We start from the raw sequence: 24,527 nt of genomic DNA, 5'->3' as shown, positions 1-24,527 counted from the left end.
CCCTGTCTTCCCTCAGTGAGACAAGGAAGTAATCAGCAGTGTACAGAGTCGAGGGGCACGCACTGGGGCCCACAGGCTAGCTGGAAGCCTGTTTGCTCAAGACGTAATGAGCTCTAATGAGTGTTCTGCTTCCTGCCATGTCTCACTCCAGTACTTTTGTTTAGTCCAGAGTAGCGTCCTTAATACTCCAAGTTGCATGGAGGTATAGCATATGTGTCAGTGAGTTACTTAGTGCACCCCCCCAAAAAAACTGGGACTAGAATCTGAAGAGAAATGCCCCTTAGGATGGCTAGGGAAAGAACTCAATTAGTAAAATACTTACTTTGCCTGCACAAGGACCCAAGTTCAAGCCCCAGAACCAACATAAAACACACCAGGTGTAAGCGTGTGTTCTTGTAATCCAGCACTTTGAGGATGGAGATAGATGAATCTCTGGGACTCTCTGCCAGCCAACCTAACCTATTTGTCTAGGTAAATGAGGGACTATGATCCCCTACTCCCCTCAAAAAGATAGGCGGTGACTGAGGAATGACACCAACGTTGTTCTCTGACCTCCATACCCATGCATGACCGTGTGCACGTATGTACACATACATGCAGAAAAGTGATCCTGACTTTTCTGTCCTGGGCTCAGCTGTTGGTTTCAGGCAGTTGTTCTACCATGGGGGAAGCTTTTAGCATCACTCCAGTGTCCTAAGTTGTGAGTTCTTTTTGGCCTCCTCCTCCCCTTTTCAGATCCTGCCTGCAGCAAACCCAGTGGCCAGCAGTCACAGGAGGTCTTGACAGGGTACAGCTCAGAGAAGCCAATGGTAGGCTCCTCTACCCTGCCCATAGGATGCATTTGGAGGGCAGAAGAAAAGAAGAAATATTCCTCATGACTCAACCGGCCGAAGAGGGAGGCATCACTACAGACACCTAACACTGGGGAATGAGTAGGACAAGGAGCTGGGCTCAGCAGGAAAGCTGAACAAGGAAACAGAGAGACAGGGAGGGGGATAAGGGGAATATCACAGACCTCCTCTCATGGTCCCAGCACTGAAAAACCCAAAGTGAGGCCGGAGAGACCTTTGTGGGCAGACAAGCTTAGGTCTCAACATCAGACTCTTTCTCTTTCCCCGCTTGCTGCATTTATCTCTGCTAGGATGGTGTCAAAATGAACCACAAGCCAGATGCCCTCCACTGGTGTCTTAACATTGGTAAAGCACTCTCTCCGCTGTAAGTTCACTTCAGCCTCACAGCTTCTCACAGAATGGTCATTATCTCCTTTTTTTTTTTTTTTTCAGATGAGAAAAACAAGACAGGAAGAGATTGTGACTTACTCTGGATAACAAAGTTCCTTCTAAAGCTCAGGAGTCCTGATCAGCTCCTGGAAGATTATCTGTGTTAGGTTGACGTCAACTGTTACTTTGTTGTGACCTGGAGTTTTTATTGACCTTTGTGGATGAGAAGGTGTAATCTAGAGACTGTCACCAAAACAATAAAACAAAAACAAAGAACACCACCACCACCACCACCATCATTACCACCACCACGAGCAGCATCACCATTACTACCTCTACCACCAGCAACATCATCACTACCACTACCACCATCACCACCACCGCCATCACCACCACCACCACCATCATCACCAGTACCCCCACAATCCTCACCACCATCACCACTATCATCACCATCACCACCATCATCACCATCACCATTATTTACCACCAGAAGCAGAAGCACCACCACCACTCCCACCTTCACCACCACCACTACCATCAGCAGCAGCAGCACCACCATCATTAACAATGATGGGCTAGGAATGGTAGCACAGTCCTAATATCTCAACACTCTAGAGGCTGAGGCAGGAGGATCAAAATTTCCAGGCTATATAGCAAGACACTGTTTCAACAAAACTAAAAGAAACAAAAACCCAGGTGACAAATCAACAGGGAGAAACCATGGGCAAGAACTGACACAGAGGCTGGAGAAATGGTTCAGTGGGAGAAACATATGCCGCTCTTGAGAGGACCTGGGTTCGATTCTCAGCACCTACATGGCAACTCGCAATTGCCAGTACCTCTAGTTCCAGGGGATATGATGCCCTCGTCTGGGTCTTCAGGTTTCTGTGGTGTACACACATGCATGCGAATTAGAAATTAATTAATAAATCTTAAAAGAAAACAAGGGCTGATATAGAAGAATGACCCCTAGGGTCAAGGGTACCTATGCAAATTGTTTTCATGACAACTTCCTGCTACCCTGTCAAGGTGCCGGATGCCTCACATCCCTCTCTACCATTCTGGCTTTTGTGCTCCTAAAAAGCAATGGAGTGGTTTGGCGAGGTAAATGAGGGACTTTGATCCCCCACCTCCTCAAAGAAAAGGTAGGTGGTGACTGAGGAACGACAACAGGGCTGTTCTCTGACCTCCATACCCACGCATGTCTGTGAGCAGGTACCTGGGACATCAGGCATGTCTCTGCAGCGTATTATAGTGTCTCCACGATAAGGGTGGCAGCTTGGGCCACACCAGGACGTCTCCCTCCCAGGGGCAGCAGGTGTCAGTCTACCACTGTCTTCTGAGGTGGTCCTGTAAAATGGAACTGCCAGCCACTACTCTGCCGTGGCTAGACTGTCTCTGCCTGAGCATGCTGAAACACTGGCTCCTCATCTTGGGCTCTGTCCTTGCCCTGGGACCAGCCACTCCACAGACACACTCGGAGAATGGCGCCTTGGTGCGCTAGAAGCAGTTTCATGATGTGGCTAAGGAGAAATCTCTCAGTTTCTTTGCCACAGCAATAAAAACTGCCCCCTATCAACCTCAGAGCCCTGCCTGGAATACAGTGGGCTTCATATCCTTTCTCGCTTGAGTTTGAGTACTGAGAGGTGACCCAAAATGGTGAGTTCCAAAATGAGGTGATCCAAGCCCCCAGATCTGTAGGAGCACCCCTCACCACTTCCAGATTATGGATAAACTTTCCATCCAGTTTCTACATCAACCCTGCTAATCCCGGCAGATCCCTCAAGCTGTTTTCCTGGTGGCCTCAGGTAATCCCCATCCTGGACAGAAGACTTCTACCAGGTTTCACATGCTGTTATGAGCAGGTGGTCTCACCACCCCTTCCAAAATACGGATTATACAGTACTTTTATTTCCACCCCTTACTGTATATGGTTGCTCTCACGCTCCCTAAATCTCTCTTTTTTCCTCCTGTTAGCACAGCCCTGAAGTCACTTCCTCTGTGCTGTTCCTTCCTCATTGTCCCCACCTTTTCTTCTGAACCGATCCAGCTGACTCCTGCAGTAGTTGTGGCCATTGCTGACCTAGGAGAGAGAGGAGAGGTCCCAGGGAAGGGAAGGTGCTGTCTCTCGCTTCCTGTCAGTCTTGTTTCACTTTCCCCACATCCCTCTCCTCCCCTCCCTTCCTCCCACTTGGCTCAAGCTGACAAGGAGCAGTTTGGGTGTACAGGTATTATTTTTTTTTCCTGGTGGGGGGAAGGGAGTGAGGATTGAGGAAAGAAAAGCCCGGGCAAGGATGATTGGCATGAGGCCACGCCTTCTTTTGTCCTCCTCCCCCTGGTACTCATTCTGGCCCTTACAGGGAAATGCACCTGTCTGGGGCCAGCAGCCAGTGGGGCAGGCGCTCCTCTGCTCCTCTTGCTGCTGCTTCTGTGCTTTGGAGCTTCCCGGGCGGGCCTACGGGACTCTGTGGAGCCATGAGAGGGCCTCACTGGAGGGTCCCCTGGCTGTGTCTGAGCTGCCTCTGTTTAGCTGGTAAGTGATGTATCTGGAATAGAGTTCTGGGGCAGGGGAGGCTGGCTTCAGGGAGGGGGATGGAAGAGAGGAGTGGAGAAAGAGAAGGAGCAGGGGGAGAGAAAGAAGTGTGAAAGGGTAGGTATGGGCTGAGGTGGAAGACGAAAGATAGAAAGGGACAAACACTAGAAAGACAGAGAGAAGAGGCAGAGCAAAAGGGAGATGTCTTGGGAGCAGGAGTGGTCTGGTTTGGTGAACCCATGGTGGAGGGGATCAGACCTTCATTCATAGAGAGTGAAAGAGGCAGAACCATAGCAAGAGAGTTGAGGGGAGACAGCGAGGGGAAAACAGATAAGCCGGTGACAGGCGCCAAAGAGAAACTCTTAAAAAGATGTCAGAGAACAAGATGGATGAGAAATCAATGATTCAAAGCAAAGCGAACATAAAGGGGAAAACTGGAGAAGAAAGCAGAATTGAAAGAGATGAGGCAGGTCAGCTTGGAGCGTGGTGGGGACAGAAGCCAGGCAGAAGCAGCAGAGATGCTGAGAGCAGCCAGTGTGCTGTCTCCAAAATAAAAAAGCCTCCTGCTATTCTAAAATTTTACGCCAGTCTTGGCCCATCACAGCCTCATCTCCTTACAATCAGATGGGCACAAGGCCTGTTGGGGATGGTCCCCAGGACCCTGAGACCTCTTCCTGTCTCTTCCCTAGCTGCCAGTCTGATTCCAAATTGAAGTTTCATTTTGTGCATCGGGGTGCCTGAGTGTTCTGTGAAGGGCGAGGCTCCAGGAGCCCAGATCAGAATAGAGTTCTTTGCCCATCTCAACAGGTCTGGGAAGCTCTCACTGAAGGCAGTATTTTCCAGGGAACAGGTTAGAGGGGCACGCCATCCAGAGCGTGAGGTGGTTGCTGGAAAAGTGCGGTAGCCCGTCTTTCATCCCTCCTCCACCTTGCTCCCCTCCTCCTCTTAGAGAGCGGCTCTCACTATGTAACTCAGTATGAAGCTTAAATCAATCCTGAATCTGTAATCCTCCTGCCTCAGCCTCCTGAGCACTGAGATTACAAGCGTGCACTAGCTTTCCTTGACATCTTGTCAAAGAGCAAATGCAGCTTCCCGCAACCACCTGCCTTCCAGGCTCCCATGCCTGTGAGGTAAGGAGTGTTACCTTCAGAGGTGGCCCAGGACTGGGAGAGGGTCCTGCCAGCAGATGTGAAGACAGAACCTAGGCTGAAATAGATGTGGCTCCCTGAGTGGGTCCTTCGGGGACCCAGAAGGAACAGTACTGAAGGGCTAGCTTCTCAGGGCTTTCTCCATAGCTGGGAAGAAAGGGTTGCCATGGGAGCCGTGTCGCTTTGACCTTTGCTGCTAACCGTCCTGGTTCTGAGTGCAAGTTTTATCCTAACTCTCCAGACCTCTGTTCTCTATATTCAAAGCAAAGGAGTGAAAGCCACAATACGATTTTCTAAATTCCTACATTTTCTGGTTATGGTGACGTATGCCTTTAATCCCAGCACTGGGGAGACAGAGGCAGGTAAATCTCTGTGAATTTAAGGACAACCAGGGTTACATAGAGAGACTTAAAGCAACAGCAACTACCACAACAAATTCTTAAGTTTGTGTGGTACTGAGGATTGAAAGGGGTTTGCACATGCTCAGAAAGCACTATACTAACCACCACACCCCAGCCCGGCTTTGCTTTTGTTTTTGTGGTGCTGGAGATCGAACCCAGGTCCTTGCTTGTGCTAACCATATATTCTGTACTATTAAACTACGCCTTCTGCCCAGTTCTTAAATTTTTACATTCTGTGGTTTAAATTCAACTCTTGGGGTTGGACATGGTATAACGTATCTGTAATCCTAGTCCTTGGGAGGTAGAGACAAGTGGATTGGGAGTTCAAAGTCATCCTCAGCTATATATACATAGCTGGTTTAAAGTAAGCCTGGCTACATGATCCCAATATCAAAACACAAAATAAAGTAAAATGTCAGCTCTAGCACTTGGGATATAGCTTAGCAATAGATTGCTTGTCTAACAAGCCTAAAGCCCCGAGTTCAATCCTGAGAGAAGTGCTGGAGAAATGGCTCAGAGGTTAAGAGCACTGGCTGCTTTTTTCGAGGATCCAGGTTCAGTTCCTGGCACCCATTTGGCAGCTCGTAGCTGTGTGTAACCTAGGTAACATAGAGATCTGATACCGCCTCCTGGCCTCTGTGAACATCAGACAGGCAAACATATATTTAAGCAAAATACTCATACACATAAAATAAGCATTTTTTAAAAAGCCAGATCTGATGATTCAAGTCTGTTCTAGCACTCAGGAGGCTAAGGCAAGAGCATTACTGTGAGTTTAAGGATAGCCTAAATAGTTTTAGGGCTATTTAGGTAGGTCTGGGCCAGCTTGAGCTATAGCATGAGAACTTTTCATATATATATGGGTGTCGATATGATCAAGATTCGTTGTTTAGTTACATGAAGTTGTCAATGAATAAATAAAAGATATTTCTAAAACTCTTCCCAAAGTCAACACCAAAAGTATTGGTACCAGCTCCCACCTGCCTCGAAGTATTTGGATCATTAAACTCTGTGTTCTGTAGAGAGGATGCAGGGTGCAGGTGACGGAGAGAGTAGGGGGCTGTGACCAGAGAAGGAAGGGAGGGTGACGGAGATGAATGACCCAGGAAAGTATGGCTGGTCCTGGAACTGAGTCCTGTGATGCAGGAGCAGATCTAGGAGGGTGGGGTGGGGGTAGCAGCGGAGCGTAGAGCAGGAGCTGGAGCATTACAAGTGGTTTCCTGGGAAAATCCCGTCACTAACCTGCTTAAGGCAGCTTCTGAGGTTCCTCAGTCCTGTTCCTTCGGACTCCCTGAGGGGTCTACTAAGGTCCCGGCATATGTTTGGGTCTGAGCTGCCTGTTCACACCTGCTGGCAGGACCTTCCCCTGGTCCCGGCCACTTCTGAAGGTGTTGGAGCCATTGGCCCCGGGTCAGGTGGAAAGCACAGAACTCTCACGAAAGAGGAGTAGAGGTGAAGCCATTTCCAGTAAAGCCAGGGCTCTCCAGAGTGAAGGTTGAGGATAGAGGTGGATCGGACCAGGAGCACAACTCTGTGGCTCCTGGCAGGAATGACTCAGAAGGAAGCCCGGCGGCCATGTTTCCTTGTTTCTCCCGTTAGGACTGTCAGTGACCTAGTAACAGAGGTGACATCACCATCTTGAGTAACTGCTGGGAGGTTCTGAGGCCAAAACTAGTGCAGGGATGGAGGAGGAGATCTATGGCCACAGGGTATGGTCCCGTTGGTCTTCTTTCAGAGAACGACCAATCTTGTCGACTGTCTGAAAAAGGCCTCCCCAGCCTACAGTCGAGGCCACCAAAACTTCACAGACTCATCTGACCCTAGGCCTTCACTCCTGCCCAGGGACATCCAAAAAAAGAGGACCTTTGTACAAGAGGTCTTGCCGTGAAAAGCAAGGCGATGCAGGCCAAGGGCTTGGCAACAGGTGTGACAGGGGAGGAACTCAGCTCTAAGGTCTCAGTGTCCTATAATGTGGCATCGTCATCATAAGGATAATGAGACTGCATCAAGAGGAGCCACACAAACTTCCTTGAGAGAGATCCTTTTGATGGGGGTGGAGTGGGCGGGATTAAGAGGCAGGGTGTACATACATTGGAGCCAGGAAATAGACCAGGCACCTCTGTTGGTTCAGGTGGAAGGTTTGAGCACCCCAGGACTTACCAGTAGTTGTGCGTGCTACCCAGTTTTATTCTGAATGTGGCTTATTGCCTGAGCTTACCGGAAGGACCGCGCTGCCACGGCGCCAAAACATGCTCAGCTGACTGCTGTTTCTGGGGGTCTTTTCTCCTGGGCAGTCTTCCCTATGCCCTGACTGCTGTTTCCGGGGGTCTTTTCTCCTGGGCAGTCTTCCCTAGGCCCTGGCTTCTGAGACGGGATGGCCCAGTCCCTGCTTAACGAACGAGTGGCTTGTGTCTTCGTTGCCAGGAGAGGCCAAGAAGCAGTTGGTCTTTTCTGTGCTTAAAGAAATTGCCTTTGCTACTGGGTCTGTGTTCTGGTTTCTTGGTGGGTTAAATGCCTCACAAAGACCCACAAAGCAGCCTGTGGGCCCACTTCCCTCCAGGCCGGGTCAGGATCCTCCTAGTTTCAACCTTCGCCTTCATTATGTATCTTTCTGCTAGGCTGAGCGCATTTACTTTCTGGCATCGACATAGTAGCCGAACCAAAATGAGTGCAACTTGTTGGCACCTCAGGTTTTGCTCTTAACATTTTCCTAGGAATGGGGCGGTTGTGACACATAAAACCCCTAATGAGGGTGGCCGTGCTCACAGCGGGCCTGGTCTGTGTGGTGGGCCTCTCTGGCCTCTCCACGTGCGTGTGTTTAAGGACTCACTGAGCACCTCTGTACTTTGGACTCCAAACAGCGCCATGTGGTGAATTCAGGGCCAAAGCAACTCAGGCTTCCAAGCTGTTCGCTTCGCTTCCTGAAAGCCTACGCACACCAGTGACTTCAGACACGAAGATGGATAAGTCATGGTCATTGCCTCCCAAAGCTCTCTAACTTGGGTGACCTGGTTCAGGCCTATGACCCAGAAGCGAGGCAGCTGGGAGAAGAATCCAGGTTTCCCTTGCCACATGCGGCTGTCCACAAACAAACTTTCCAACGAGCCCGCCCCACCCCTAGAGGGAAGAACAGGAATGTTGACAAGGGAGAGCCATCACTCACTTATTTGCTAATTTAAAGGACCAAGAGAGGTGTGCCTCCTCTGTGCGCCTGGCATTGTTCTCAGGTGCCCCTGGCCCAGCATCCTGGAGCTACAATCTTGCCAAATGCAGACAGGCATGAAAGAGTTGCAGAAGTGTTCCCGGGGAAGGAGGATTGTAAAGGAGATGTTGAGGGGGCTTCGTTTAGACTGAGTCTGGTAAGGCCTCCGAGGAGCTGTTGTGTGTGAGAGCCGAGTCCTCAGGGCTGAAGAGGAAACATGGGACGGGATGCCAGGCATGAGTCATCAGGGCAAGGCCGTGTGGAACATTCCCAAAGAGACTGGCCCCTTGGAGGTCTAAAGAGGTGGCAGGTGCCAGATCCTGCAGGGCCGGCAGGCTGCGGGATGGATTATGGATTTTAAGTCGTTAACATGGGCAGGCAGTGAGTGGTTGTCAGTAAAGGAACAACCTGCGCGGGCTTTCGAAAGTTCTTTCTAACGATTGTCCTGGACACTGTGATTGGAAAGGGACACGGTGGGGTTGCAGTGGAATAAAAAAAGCAGCCAGGAGCCAGTGAGGCTTCAGGCAGATGATGCTGGCTGGGGGTCGGCAAAGGGAGCTGGGGAGGGTGAAGGCAGCAGAGGCAGGCATTGTAGCAACTCTGTAGAGACACAGAAATCAGACCCAGAAATGCCAAATGATACCTGGTGAGCTTGGGTGGAGGGCTAAGTGCTTCACAGACGTGGCCTTGTGGGTGTTACAAGTATCTGTCATTGTCCCGGTTTCCTAGATATGCATCCCGAGTGAGCCCAAGTCATGCAGCAAATGTTGACTAGTCTCACTCTAGATGCTGGCCCTGAGCCACTCCGGCTTCTGCTATTTCTTGTCCTCATCCTTCTCGGAAAGAATCTTGTTAGGGGATGCTAAAGGCACCGTGCTGGGCAGGAGTCTCAACAAGTCACCATTGTTCCTCCATAATCACTCCCCTTCTGTCGCAAGTCAAGTCCCCTTCTGAAGAGAGTTCAAGGGAACCATGCAATAATGTCCCTATCGTTACCCCGACTTCCTCAAGTGATTTCATCTCCTCTCACAGTAGGGAAGTCACACCGCTGTGCTGACCTTAAAACCTTAAGTCTGTGTCACCAAGGAAGACCTTCCAGAAGCCTCTTCCCACAGTGGACTCTAAAAAACGAGGCTCCACCTTTCTTCCTAGCTGCGTCTGTTGGAGCCATCAAACGAGGCCGGTCATTCAGGTGCTTCTTTACCTGTGGTATTGTCTTGAGCAAGGTCACCTCTCCTCATTTCTCCAAGCATGTGGGAGATGATGCATCCAGAAACTCCAAGACGATCTATAAAGTACCAAGACCCACTATAACCTCTGCATTACCAGCCCAGCTTCAGTTCTCAGAAGTGTGGCCGCCAACCACTGCCATCTTGGTTTTAGAGCCTGTTTTTTCTTGGCTCCCATCTGAGTTGGGGATATCCACTAAATCTAAGTTTGTTCTTGGGTCCTTCAGCTACTAATAGCAAGTATGCTATTGGGAGGGGCACATCTCAGGTCATGTAACTGTCTCGTGGGCCTCTTTCTTGTCCTAGGGTTAGCATGACAATTGCAGGAATATTGGGTGCAACCTAACTCTCCATCCAACCTCATTTGAAGGCACTAAAAGGCAGGGCCTAGGGAGTACATTCAAAAGAACTGATGGCATCATCTCGGGAAGCCTGGCCCTGCTCCAGCCTCTCTCAAGTATTCCAGTTAGTCTCTTCTCTTGTCTTGAATTCTAAGACAGATAAAAGAGAAATGCACAGTGGTGGGTAGCTTCTGAGGCTGGTATGCCCACAGATAGCCCTCGACTCCCCACAGCGAAGGCTGGTTCTTCCTCTCTCAACTTCTTCACACTTTCCACAGCATTTGCTGCTCAGGAGGCACCGTTGGGCTCTTCGCTTGGACTCTACTCTCTCCCAGGCAACCCTACAGAGAGCTCACCAGCCAAGAAGGGAAAGTGGGGAAGTGATGCATTGTGGGAGATTTGGTTGTGTGTCTTTCACCTCTAGTTCCAGGAGAAACCCAAGACAAACAGACCAGGTGCTAAGATGCAGCCTCAGCCCACAGAAACTGCAAGGTGAAGGTTTTGTTTTCACTGGGTGTCTCTGGGTATGACACTCCACCCTTCTAGAATGTTCTCTTTTGTCATCTTCACCACTCCTCCTTAATCAACAACACACCCATTACCTTCTCATGACCGTGGAGTCACCAGAGGGCCACTGCAAAGAGTGACACCTGTTTTCACTTTCAAAGCCATCCCTGGAGCCCTGAGAAGTACCACACAGCTGGGAGGCATGACACTGTTGAGGCTAGAGGGATCAGAGAGTGTACGGAGGTGTCCAGGACATAGCTGTAAGGCACAGCCCCACGTCAGAGCTGGTCCACATCAGAGCTGGTCCACGTCAGAATCGGTCCACATCAGAGCTGGTCCACGTCAGAGCTTGTCCACGTCAGAGCCGGTCCACATCAGAGCCGGTCTATGTCAGAGCTGGTTCCAATGGCCTCTCCATCCCTGGATAAAGCTTCTCGTCTCATAGAACTTCACAACTTTTTCACTTTAGGCCGGACCACATGTATCTTCTACAGTGGTTTTGCCACCCGAAAAGGACAGCAGCCACAACTCACATTGATCATCCTAGGAAGAAGAATAGTTGGAAAGGTTCCAGTGTCACGTTCTTTGCCTGACTTGTCCTCAGGACTAGTTCTTCATCAACATGGCAGGCCAAGAACCTGGGACAGGTCAACCTCCACAGCTCAGCCCATTTCGACCCTCCAGATGTGGTGGTCCTGAACCTGAGCAGCAGCTCACATCTTCAAGTTTTTACAGGAGAAGTTGGGCAAGTTTTTTAGCCTTAGTTTTCTCACTGTGCAATAGGGGACACTATTAGTGACATACGGCATAAAGCATGTGCAAAATTAGTATTTTTATTATTCACAGAGTTCAAATGTGCTACCAAGGGCAAACAAAGCAGTTTGGTGTATGGGCTAGTTAGTCCCAAAGGCAGGCTGATGTTCCAGGACTCAACATGGAGACATGCTATCCACAAAACTACCCGGAGTCCAAGAACGCTTTGAGAACGTCCATGCCTTACAGAAGCCAACGTGTCATGCATACCAATGCACCGATAGTATTCTTAGACACTCGTCCATGACCAGAAGAAGGTCAGTCATTAGCAAGTGGCCTCCCTCTGAGAATTGCTTTGGGATCCTAATCTATGCATCGTATCACAGATATGAAGAAATGACCCGTCTCCATGGATTTTATGTGGCAGCTAGAACCATGCCCTCAGCATTCAAGCAATTTCCTTCCAGTGCAGGCAATATAGAGCAGTTTTTCCTGGTCCTTGTCACTAAAATCAATCCAGCAGTAGTGTGTGGGAAGCATGGATTGGGAATGTATTAGCCAACTTTCCGTTACTGGAACAAAAATCCCAGAGGCGCGTTAAGTGGATAAGGAAAAGAATTTCATTTAGCCCACGGTTTGGAATGCAAATATAATATACACATAAGCTCTGGGGAGGACCCCATAGCAGGCCAGTCAGAGTATATATGAGAGTGAGTGGTCACTTGACCAAAACAGGAGGCCAGAGAGATGGGAGTCCCGTAATCCCTCCCTAGGACATGCTTCCAGCTGACCCAACGGCTCCCCTCAAACCTTCCATGTAAAGGTCTCACTGTCATATTAGATGCAAGCTCACACTGTATCCAAAGCAGGGAACAGGAAACTTAGGAAGAGCAATGTGGAGGGGGGAGCAGTGAGAATGACCCAGCAAAGAGAACAAGGGACACGAAGGAGAGTCATTTGGGGGAACAATAGTTGGTGTCAAACTGTAATGCTGGGGACAGGGAAGAGGAAGAAATGGAAGGTGAGTCAGAGGGTACCAGCCGGGACTTCTGGAAACTGCTATTAACAATTAACAAGAGGAGGGAGATGGACGTTTCGGCTTGGGCATACTGCAGAGCAGAAGCTGCGTGGTGGTGCTGAAAAGGGAGCTTGGGATATGGGTGAAAAGCCAAGAGGTGAGTAGTAGATTTGGGGACATAGAAAGAAAGAGGGAAAGACCTGAAGATGTCACCCAGAGGCACTACTGCTCCATCTGGGGCGGAGCAGCAGGCAGCGTGGAGGGAGGGGCCCTGAAACCATACCCCTGATAGGGCGATGCTGGTGAATATTAAGGGGAAGGAAAGAAGGTTGAAGCCTCATTCGGTACATACTAGAGAGCTAACAAATGAACAGATGGGTGGAGGGAGACAGGTGAAACAGAGCCCCTGGGGCTCGAGGGGACAGTTATGTGTGATTCTTCGGAGAGTTTGGTTTTGGTGAAATGACTGTGGTGGAGAGCAGAGGCGTGATGTGGTGAGCATCAACCAATCAAGACAATATGTCAGCCAGAGCTAGAAGATGCAAGACGGATGGTCACAGCTTAAAGCCAATGAGTCCTGAATGTGGTTGTTGGCGGACAAGGGGGGTGCAGAAAGAGACGCTTAGGCGAAGAATGGATGGATAAAGCCAGCTGAGGGAGTAGAGCAGACAGGACACAGGGCAGAGGAGTAGCCTGTGAGTGGCCAGTAAACAGGACACTGGGGAGAGAAAAGCCTGCCAGTGGACCGCGGGCAGGACCCTGGACAGGGACAGCCTGACAGGGGAGATTCTGCCCCTTCTCACTTGAGATGGGGACCAGGAAAGTCAGGAATGTTTCCTGGGGGATGGCCCGATGCAGAGGTTAAGTTGAGTGACTTTTCAGTGACATCTGAACCACCATGAGTCACAGGAAATGAGGAGGGGCAAGGAGGGAGAAACCTGATTTTTTGGAGACTGGCCCTCTGCAGGGAGGTTTCTGAGCTCTCGTTCTGTCCTGTGTGCTGTGTGTCCGGCTACAAGAGAACGCCAGGCCCATTGCGTTTTGGAAAAGATGAGGCCAGCTCACCCCTGCAGCGCTCAAGGGCAAGGACAGAACTGAGACCCAGCTCTAGAGCACAGCTTGGTGAAGATCACGCATTTCTGGGCCTTGTAGCATTAGGAAGACGGTTTTAGCTTATACTGAGTTTTCTTACTTTCTGGTGCTGGATTTGAACTGAGGGCCTGGCTAAGCACACTCTCTACCACTGAGCTATACCCCAACCCTTAACATTTAAAAAACAAACAAACAGATGCTATCAGTGTTAGTTTAAGCATATTAATGAGAAACTCACAGTTACCAAAAATATATCAGGTAGTAGGGGAAAGAAATAAAGAGGTCCCCCCACCCCACCCAAGGTCTTTTTACTGAGACCAAGCCCAGGTTTAAATTCTCCACTCCTCTCTCCTCCCTCACTTCTCTCACTTTGTCTGTTGCGTGAGTCTGAATCTCTGTCTGCCTGAATGTTGTCTGTTCCAGTGTCTGTCTGTCCCTAATCAAAGGCTTTGGCTCTGAACAACGCAGAAAGCACCACATGGGGAATGGATGGGGGACACCTCATAGAAATCTTTAACAATTTCACAAGGAATTAAGCCACTCCAACTAACCCCCGCTGACTCAGATAACAAAAAAACCAAATGAATAAATGCTACCAAGTCATACCCACACGCTGCTGCCAGTGCCCGGAAGACTACTGTTTTATAAGGTTGATTTTCAACCTATTTGTTGCTTTCAACAAAGACAAGGTTGGGTGTTAACCTTGTTCTCTTAAAGGTAGGTTAAACAAACAGGCTGGGTACACAGTGGGCTAGAAGTCTTAAGTCTTAAGGTGTATTATTAATTTTGGCTTTGAGGTTCGTCTCTTCGAGTGTAAGAGATATTCCCATCATATTTCCACATCCATCAGTTTACTTTAGGAATAGTGTTTCCTAAAATGTGGTCCATAGGCAACAGAGACCAGAACCTCTCTGGATACTACTAAAATACAAATTCCCAGATTCCATCTACACCTAGAAAATTAGACTGTCGATGGCCCAAGGGCACTTTGGTCATAAATTAGTTCTCACTACGCATGAATAACAAGAACTTTATACGATGGTATTAACCATTAATTCTAATAGAGACTTATATTTAGGAAATGAGCTGAAATAATGGAAACAAAGCTGACCATGACGTGCAGAGGTAGTCAGTGAACTTATAGCCCTGACACAGCCAAGTTACCCAGCAGTGAGTTAAATATATATATATATATATATATATATATATATATATATATATATATAGTGTTAGCAAGTGAAAAATAGATGCTCGCTTCCTTACTTGCACCAACAACATAATAAAACCCCACAAACCACAACGAAATCCTCTGATGGATATTATTTAATGTTTTTATCCAGTGTTAGAAATGGTACCCACTGTTCTGCAGGGGTATGGATAAACTCTCTCACATTGAGCATCACACATATGTACTGGCAACATATGGGACAAGCTCAAGGTGAGATTTATTAAGAAAAAATTTACCAGGCCTGGGGAGGTAGCTCGGTCTGTAAGATCACGTAAGTGTGGGGGCCCGAGTTTGGTTACCAGCAGCTCGTCTGCGCATAGCTACAATCCCCGCAGAAAGGCAGAGACTCTGGGTTCTTGGAACTCGCTGGCCAGCCAGTCTAGCTGACTCAGTAAGCTCTAGTTTCAGTGAGGAACCCTGTCTAACAAATCAGATGGAGAAGCATCAAGGAAGGAACTTGACATTGACTTTTGACCCTTTCGGCAAGTGCAGGTGCACGTACATAGGCAAGCACACAAAACAAAAAAAATCGTAAACTAAAAACAACGGAGTGCTCCTAACTCCGAGTTCTCACTACTGTAGAGAGGAGGGCAGGCAGCGAATGTTCCCCAGGAAAGGGCAGCCACTATCCCCATTGCTCCATTTGCAGGAACATGAAGGTTCTGGATGCCGGGTAGGGCATTGCTAGGAAGGAGTCTTGAGAGATCAGCAAAGAGTTTTCATGAAGTATCTGAAGCCTTGCTGTTGGTCTGAGTTCACCCACTCCCCTCTGACCCATTCTTGCAGGCTTTGAGGTCAGAGAAGGGAGACAATAATTGCCCAAGACACAAAAGATCAATTTCCCTGTTTATGAAAATAATGATACAGAGAAACACTCAGGGTGTAAGGCAAGGTTAAAATAATGCAGTGGCTAAGTGAGGCTGCACACACACACACACACGCACACACACACACACACACACACACACACGCACACTTGTACACTCACACACTGTCTTATTTAGAGTTTCTTTTTCTCTGTGTAGTCCTGGCTGTCCCAGAACTCTCTCTGTAGACCAGGCTGGGCTTGAACTCACAGTGATCCACCTGCCTCTACCTCCTGAGTGTTGGGAAACATAGAAAAATCTTGGGAAAAAGAACAATGTCTAGATAATAAGATTATGAAATTTTTTTGTTTGTTTTTTAACTATGTTTCTCAAAAGAGTAAAATGATCTTGCCTTCTTTTACATGTTTCAATGAGGTTATTTGTGACTTTGCCCATAAAGATGAAATATATCTTTAGTTACATTTGTCCTCAGGACTTTGTATTACTACATAAACATTACAAATTTTTAAAAAAGATTTGTTTGTTTGTTTGTTTGTTTGTTTATTTATTTATTTATTTATTTATTTATTATGTATGCAGGGTTCTGCCTGCATGTATGGCTGCACATCATCTCATTATAGATGATTGTGAGCCACTATGTGGTTGTGAGCCACTGTGTGGTTGCTGAGGATAGAGCCTGGGTCCTCTGGAAGAGCAGCCAGTGCTCTTAACCTCTGAGCCGTCTCTTCAGCCCCAACATTACAGTTTTTAAAATGTTTGTATTTCACTAACATTTAGGGAAGAAGTTGTTTCAAATTTTGATCATATATGTAAAACTTTGTTAATAATTTGTAAACACAAAAGGGTTGTTCTTTCTCCCTCCCCTCTCTCCGTCTCCTTCTCTCCCTATGCCTCTCTCCCTCCTTCCCTTTCTCTCTTCTTTCTTGAGATGTCTGTTTTCCTACTGGCTATGGGGATGACACGCGGGGCTGGAAGCTACAAGCTACAAGCGCCCCAGCCCCAATTTGCTTTCTTATGTTCATGATTCTGTTATCTTCAGACAGTCATGGTTTTCTCCTTCCCTTCCTATATAAAAAGAAATTCGTTACATCTTCTGTTTACTTTTCCTGCATCGCACCTGCCAAGGCCTCCATCTTAACAACAGCTGGCGGCATCTTGGCTTGATCTCTAATTTTACAGGAAATGCCTCCACCGCTTTATCTTTACTGACCCTGTTACAGTGTTTATTAGGCTATATTGGTGAAGATAAAAGGTTAACAGTTTGGTAGAAACTAGTTTGTTTACATTTGAGCTTATGTGTGTGTTCATGCATGTGTGTGTGAAAGTGTGTGTGCGCGCCATGGTATGCATGTTGACGCCATGGTATGCATGTTGAGGTCATAGAGCAACTTGTGGGAGTCAGTTTTCCCTTCCCCACTATGTGGATCCTGGTCAGCGAACTCAGGTCATCAAGCACCCTTAACCTCTGCTCCATTTCAGCAGCCCAGAACTTGCTTTTTTTCCTCTTCAAATTTTTCAACTTGGCATCAAACTCATAATCAATCCTCCTGTCTCAGCCTCCCAGGTGTGGGGTTTACAGGTGTGAATGACCACATCTGGCCTTTAGGACTTAAAAGAAAGGCAGAATAATGCATAGCTTTTCAATAACTTAAGTCCCTGGATGGTCACTTTCCCTCCTCCTCGGGGTTTCTGTGGTGATTTTTCATTAGGTCTTACATTCATTTTACATTTCTGGTTTAAATTTGGCTTGTCTATAACATACTTTAAAAAAAAATCTAATGTTGGGTTGGACTTGCTAATATTTTGTCTAGGATATTTTCTGGGTATGTTATTACCAAGATTTATCCATTTTAGCTTTTCTTTCTGAATTGTCTTTGTATAGTTTTAAATATTTTCTTGGTGGGGGGTTTCGAGATAGGGTTTCTCTGTAGCTTTGGAACCTGTCCTGGAACTAGCTCTTGTAGACAAGGCTGGCCTCGAACTCACAGAGATCTGCCTGCCTCTGCCTCCTGAGTGCTGAGATTAAAGGCATGTGCCACCAACCGTCTGGCTTGTTTAGTTTTAATGTTACAGTTACATTAGCGTTATAAAATCAGCCAAAAAGCACCCTTCTTCTAAATCCTAGCAAAGTCATGTAGAGCTGGGACTCCACAATCTTCCAATGTCTGCTGAGTTTCCAGGAAGGCGCTCACTCTGCAGCTGAGTTTACCCGTGCGTCTGCAGCAGTGTAGACAGTTCGTCAGGAAGCAGTTGCTATTAATGAAGTCCCTTGGTTTGTGTAAACCAAGCTGATTCAGAGCCCCTCTCACTTGAAAGTCTGAATGGCACTCTTAAGAAGCAAATGAAGGACCTGGGTGTGACAGTTTAGGCCCATGATCCCACATTAGGGAGGTTGAGGTCGGAGGATGACTGTGAATTTGAGACCATTGTGTCGTGGAGACAGAGACGGGAGGAGGGATAGAATGAGTCAGGGGCAATTCTAAGATTGTACATGAACCTGAACTCCTTCTCGGCCGTTCATCTCTCTGTGACTGGCTGCTTTCCAGCTACTTGTAAGCACTTAGGCTGAAAACAGGCTTGAAGCCCGGAGGTGAGTACAAGGCTTGTCTGGAATTCCCATAGCTCTTGTTCCCATTTCCAGCACAAGGAAAAAGGAGAGATTCCATTTCAGTTCAAAAAATAACAATGCTTAAAAAAATAACAATGCTATAAAATATCTTCCTTCAGTCAATTTAAGTCTAAGCTCATTAGATGGAAAATTCCAGAAATGAATAATTCAGAGGTTATAAATAACATTACAAAGTTACTATTATTGTTCTATGTTACTATTGTTGCTAACCTCTTCTTATGCATTAAACTTTAACATAATGTGTATGTAAAGGGAAAATCATTCTATTATATAGGGTTGAATATTGTTCAAGGTTTCAGATGTCCACTGAGTTCTTGAAATAGATCCCGAGGCTAGCAGGGACTGCCGTAACCCAAGAGCAAAGCGTTACCTCCATAGTAAGGCCATTGCTTCCTCTTTGAGGAAGTCACCATTGTCTGTTCACAACTCCAGGTTAATTCTGCCTTTCTCTTCTCATGGAAGATAGCCTCAAGTCAGAAAAGTACTGCTCATTATAATCCTGGCATAGACAGCCCAGGGGTTCACACTTCAAAAGTTCATGTTTTATTACTGAGCCACAGTTCCAGTTCTAGGATTTTTTCCTCTCTTCATTTTGGGGTGGAGTTTGAATAAATAGTTGAGGTTGACTTCAAACTCACTATGTGACCTAGGAGTTTCCAACTGGGGATCTGAGCTCTTCCTGCCTCAGCCTCCCCAGGGATGGGATTATACATGTTATTCGTTTTTAAAGACATGGGGTGGGGAAGTCTGGTCCCACGAGGGGCAGCCAGTCTCAGGAGGGGCTGTGGTGGGTCACCAGAGGCCTTGGCAGAGCAGTGACAGGTCACCCAAAGCCTTGGTGAAGCCTTGGCGGGTCCTCTTTGCTGGTGGGAGACCGTGGGTGAGAAACAGCGGATCACAACAATACACAAATGCCAAGATACTGCCAGCTTCAAGGCTCATTTACAAAACATTTTGAAGCCACTCTGTGTAGTAATATTTCATTTGTATTTTAATAAATAAAGCTTGCCTGAAGAGCAAAGAGTAAAGCAGCCACCCTGTTCAGCCTTATAGACCAGTCAGTGGTGACACACACCTTTATTCCCACTAACCACTCTAGTTTGCCATAGAAATCGGGTGGTAATGGTACATGCCTTTAATCCCAGCACTAGAGAGGAATGTAAAACAGGAGGAGCCAGGCAGTGATGGCGCATGCCTTTAATCCCAGCACTCGGGAGGCAGAGGCAGGCAAATTTCTGTGCGTTCGAGGCCAGATTGATCTACAGAGAAGTTCTGGGACAGCTAGGGTTGTTTCTCAGAGAAATCCTGTCTCAAAGTCCTGATCCCTTCAAAAAAGACAGGAGGAGACAGCTCTCAGTCTCATTCTGAGGATTCCTGGAGGTCACCCTGAGCAGATGTCTCCCACACCTCCACCTCTCATTCCTTTGATCCCTTTTCAGGACTTTTCCCAAAGACAGATCTCAGAACTTCTAAGCTACAAGAGGTTTTGTTGGCCAGTGCTGGCTCACTCAGCCTGGGAGGACACAGTGTCCCGGATGCTTTCTTCTACTCTGGACTGTTGACCACGGGGAGGAAACTGTCTATGTTTGTTTGGTCCTCTTAGGGCTACTGCAAGGGGAAGAGTACATGACAACTTTAGCAAGAAAGAATGGTCTCTCTCAATTTTGCCAGGCATATTAACATTTAATAATTATTTCTAAATTTCTCGGTGGGAAAAACTGATATCTTTTCAATGGAATGACACTTGTGATACAAGATTTTGAAAAAACATTCATTTGTATTATCGACAGATTCACTAGGGTGTATTTTGTAACCACTTAAGAGGTGCATGGAAACTTACCCTAGCCACCGTCCTGAGCGATTTGATTTTGGTTAGTCACGACAACCCTATTGATTAAGAATTTAAAAAGAATTTTAGTAGTATGTAGTGATTTACATATTAGAGGAATAGACATAGTATTTCCCCATGTGCACTGCTCAAATCCAGCCTCCTTTGTCCAGTCTCTTTTCCCAATATCCAGAATATTTGAAAATATTTATTTTTATTTTTTAATCACACATATGAATGTGGGGCACATTTGAGTGCGGTGCCTGCAGAAGGCAGAGGTTTCAGATCTGTTGGGGCTGGAAATCTTAGGAGCTGGAGAGTTGCTGGATGCGGAGTTCTGGCATCCAACCCCGCTTCTCCACAAGAGTAGCAAGTGCTCTTAACTGCTGTTCCTGTCCCATATTTCTGGAATTTTCATATTGCCACTTGTGCCTTGGAACAAACAGCAGCATTTTTGTCTTTGGTGGTCACATTCTTTATGAAAAAAGACTTCTTGACACTTCCGGTGCCTTCTTCCGGTCTGCGCACTTTCTGCTCTCCTGGCTGCCGCTGCTCTACTCATTTCTGAGGTTCCCCCTCGCTCTGATAGGCTCTGTCACACTGGGCTCCTCTTCTCCAGAACTTCCAACATTGTTGCTGGGTCCTAACAGCTCTCTCGGGAAGGGTGTGAGAAGAACAGCAGACTCATTTGTTTAGCCATGGGGAAAACCTTATATATCCTCCCAGTACTCAGGGTTCTGATGGACTGATATCATGGTCACCCCTCATTGGCTAGGCACATCAGGATCTCTGACAGCGACTGTTGTTAGGCCCTCAGGCAACACTGTGTGATTGCTCCTCATTGGCTAGGCACAATCGGGACCTCTATAGCACCAGGTAGACTTCAGGTTGGCTCCCCTCAGCCTGGTAAGCCTTAATCTACATATCAATCCATTTTTATGTATTACATGGGCATTCAGCGGAAGCCAGAGTTCTTTGCTCAGGCCTTGTTGACCCTGCCTCAGGAGGGCTCAGCAACTGGACTGTGTCTGTCTTAGGTTGGCCTGCAGAACAAGTTCTTACCTGTCATTACCAACCCTCAAAGAAGATTCATTCCTAGAGAGAGCTGCCAGGGTGGGGGAACTGGATGGTTATCTTTTGAATTACAGATAACCAGGCATGCATAACCTCCTGTGGAGGACTGCAAGAAGGATGCCTAAGAGTCATTAACACCTGAAGAGTCTCTTTAGTTGCTCTTCATTGCTGACAGATATGCTGCAGGAGACATTGGAAAAGAATAAGGATTAATAATATCACCCTGCCAATTAATGCACATGTGAGCATCCAGGAGGAATAGAACAGTCTTTTTATATTATGCTAAACTTTTTTTTAAAAATATTTATTTATTATGTATATAATATATTATTAATATATTATTTATAATATAATTATATTATAATATAATATATAATATATTATTAATATATTATTTATATAAATATAAATATTTATTTATTTATTATGTATACAATATTCTGTCTGTGTGTATGCCTGCAGGTCAGAAGAGGGCACCAGACCTCATTACAGATGGTTGTGAGCCACCATGTGGTTGCTGGGAATTGAACTCAGGACCTTTGGAAGAGCAGGCAATGCTCTTAACCTCTGAACCATCCATCCAGCCCCTATGCTAAACTTTTTTAAAATGAAGAATCAAAGGTCATAACTTCTGCCCTTAATAAATCAATTTGTTGGGTGGGCAGGCAGTAAGAGCAAGAAAGGGGAACATATATATTACCCATCCTGGGTTATTCCCTCCTTGGTGTAAGCAGGCTGATCCATGGCTGGATCTACATCTCTTACAGGGACCCATTTTGGTATCATGGCAGTCTGAGAAAAAACGCAAACTTATCCTTTGCCCACAGGTTAGCAGGGGGCTGACAGCTTCCACTGGAGGGACATAGGATCTTCCATCTCACCAGGGGCAGGGGTGTGTTCCTTGGCAGAGATGCCCGGTGCTGGAAGGCCGAGTTGAGCCCCTTGTAATCAAAAATGAGAAAGTTCATGTGGAAAATGACTTGTGTTAAGGACAGATGAGAATCTCTCCTAGCCTCTGGTGAGAGAGTCCTGGTCAACAGTTCCTTAAGATCCTGATCAGGAGCGACTCTCCTGATCCTCTCCACAATGGTTTGTCCCTGTGAAGTGCAGGGGATGCCAGTGGTGTGAGAAATCTTCCAGGACCTCAGAAAGTAATTGAATTGTTGAGAGACACAGACAAGGTCATACATGCCGACACATAGACACACAGACACTTCCAAATAATTAAAAGTAAGGTAAATATATTAAAAATGTAATAATATTCTACTGAATTTATACTCTACATCTATCTATCCATCATTTATATCTTCCTATCTATTTATATATCCATCATATATTTATCTATCTATCATCTATTTATTTTACCTATAAGTCTGTCAATATATACTTAAGTTGTTTCTACATCTTGGGGATTAAGAATAGTGCTGTCTTGTACACATATGTATGAGTAACTGTCCACAGCCCTGCTTTTATTTTCTAGGCTATATTCCCAGTCTAGGATCTTTGAGTGATGTTTGTTGGCTCGATGGCATCATTATGAACCAGGTAGAACTGTTGTGGGGTCCCATCTTCCTTCTGGAGACTTCAGGGATTGCTGTTAGAGAAATTTTTGGTTCATTGTGGAAAACTTAAACATTATTAATATCAAAACAGAAAGTTTAAATTTTAAGATAGATATTTCTCCAAAGAAATGTACTAAAAGGTCAAATATAAGTAAGGAGAAATAGAACTTTGGGGAGATAACAGAGTTTTGACAACAATAGTTCCTAGATTTTTGGTTTTCTACTGTCCCACACCTGATGGCTTTTCTGATATGAGACAGAAACTCTGAATTTTTCTTCTAACAACACGCTTTGATTTTGAGAAGGAGAGAGCCGTGCTCCAACTCCAAAGTCAGCCTTGATTTTTAATTGAATTGGGACAACTTTTCTGAGAAGTAAAGAGATATAGACATTTAGATAGTGAGACTTTTCTCTGCAGAGAATATTGGTACCATAGATCGGACTTTTCTTTGCTTGGTAATTCTCCTCTGCATAGCTTTCCCTGATTCTTTAGATGTCTAAATGTCCAAGTCTTTTGATTTCTTGAAGATTGATATTTCTATTTACCTGTAAAGACAAAAACAGAACCCTGACCTGGCACTTGTGAGTTTTCCTTATGACTTGTAGGACTGTCACATTGGTGGATGAGCTATCATTTCTCCTTTTTAAAGGGTTTCTCCCATTTGAATTAAATATTTATTAATTTTGATAGTACCCATAGCAAATATAGGGGTATTATGTTTACTTGTGGTTGCTTCTATTTGCTGCATCTTTAACTGTTCTGCAACTAATTGCTTTAGAACTAACAACTTGGGTTCTAACTAACAATTATAGGCCATTGTTCCACTCAGACCTCCTGATTCGAGAGTTATTGGCTAGCCATGGATGGGGCTGGGAGGCTCAGTCATGGTGGATTTCTGAGGGGTAGTGGCCCTTAGAATTGGGGGTGTGACTCATGCATAGGATTGTGAATTGCCAAACCTATCTTTTCAGGGACCTGAAGGTCATCAAAAAAATCTCTATCATCAATAATTAAGACAGCACCCATAAACTCCAGGATGTCTCTGCCCCAGAGGTTTCTTGGTACCATAGAAATGATATGGTGAATGATTCCCTTGTTGCCATCAAGGTCTTTCCAATGGACCAGATAGGTAATAAGTTTTGAATCTTGTTGACTTCCTACCCCACTAATGGGAGGCCCAGGCAGAAATTTCCATTGGAGGAAGCAGTGCACTTCCATTTCTGTTCATACGGTGATGTCTGCACCATGTCCACCAAGCCTCTGACAGCTTGTCCATCAAGATAGATGGTCAGCATTGGGAGTGTGGAAAAACGGGCAGTGTCCAATAGATCTTGGATTACCAGAGCTTCCTCTTACTGGCGGGGCCGAGGAGTGCCCTGCCTGGAGTTTAAAGGGACAGGTTAGTGGTGTTTTGTCCCAGGTAGATTGGGAAGGCTTCCATTGACCTTGGCAGCTGAGGGTCATACCACAGTGTGCGGACATTTCTGCCTTTAAAGGCAGGTGGACATTGTGCCGCTCCTCCAGCAACAGGAGTAGAGCTGATGAGAAAGCGGCAAACACGGTGTTGACGGTGGCCGCGCTCTCCGTAGCATGTTTCGTGGAGCTGAACTGTCTGTCTCCTCCTCATCAGATGCCGTGGAGAGACAAGACACGGAAGGGGTGGAGGTGAGGGAGAGGTTGCCCGTTTTATAGAGGGAGCTAGCAGGTGGGCAACAGTCAGAGGGAATATGACCATCAGTGGGGTGGAAAACTGTGTTTGACCTTCATGTCTCGTGCTAGTGAAGGCGCCGGGCAAACCGAACAGAAAAAATATACCGTCCTAATCAGACAGGCAGGCAAACATGACAGACATCACAAAAGAGTAAAGGACGGGGGTCCCAACACTTTCCCGCTGAAGGGACCGAGAACACAAAACATCGAGGGACCTTCTC

At 46.6% G+C, this 24,527-nt stretch overlaps 1 protein-coding gene across 2 annotated transcripts in view; it reads left to right on the top strand.

The window, feature by feature from the left end:
• Positions 1-3,572: 3,572 nt before the first annotated feature.
• Positions 3,573-24,527, top strand: part of Muc4 (mucin 4, cell surface associated) — a 60,152-nt gene continuing 39,197 nt past the window's right edge. For both annotated transcript variants that reach the window (XR_015736261.1, XM_087901229.1), the window contains exon 1: positions 3,573-3,756. Coding sequence is in view for 1 of the 2 variants with exons in the window: in XM_087901229.1 (XP_087757355.1) it covers positions 3,588-3,756 (169 nt within the window). In the remaining variant the exon portion in view is untranslated. The remainder of the gene's footprint in view (positions 3,757-24,527) is intronic.

Source organism: Myodes glareolus, chromosome 2 (genome assembly GCF_982192425.1).
Source record: "Myodes glareolus chromosome 2, mMyoGla1.1, whole genome shotgun sequence".
Lineage (NCBI taxonomy): Eukaryota > Metazoa > Chordata > Mammalia > Rodentia > Cricetidae > Myodes > Myodes glareolus.
The sequence above is the reverse complement of the archived record's forward strand: the minus strand, read 5'-3'. Positions and strand labels throughout refer to the sequence as shown.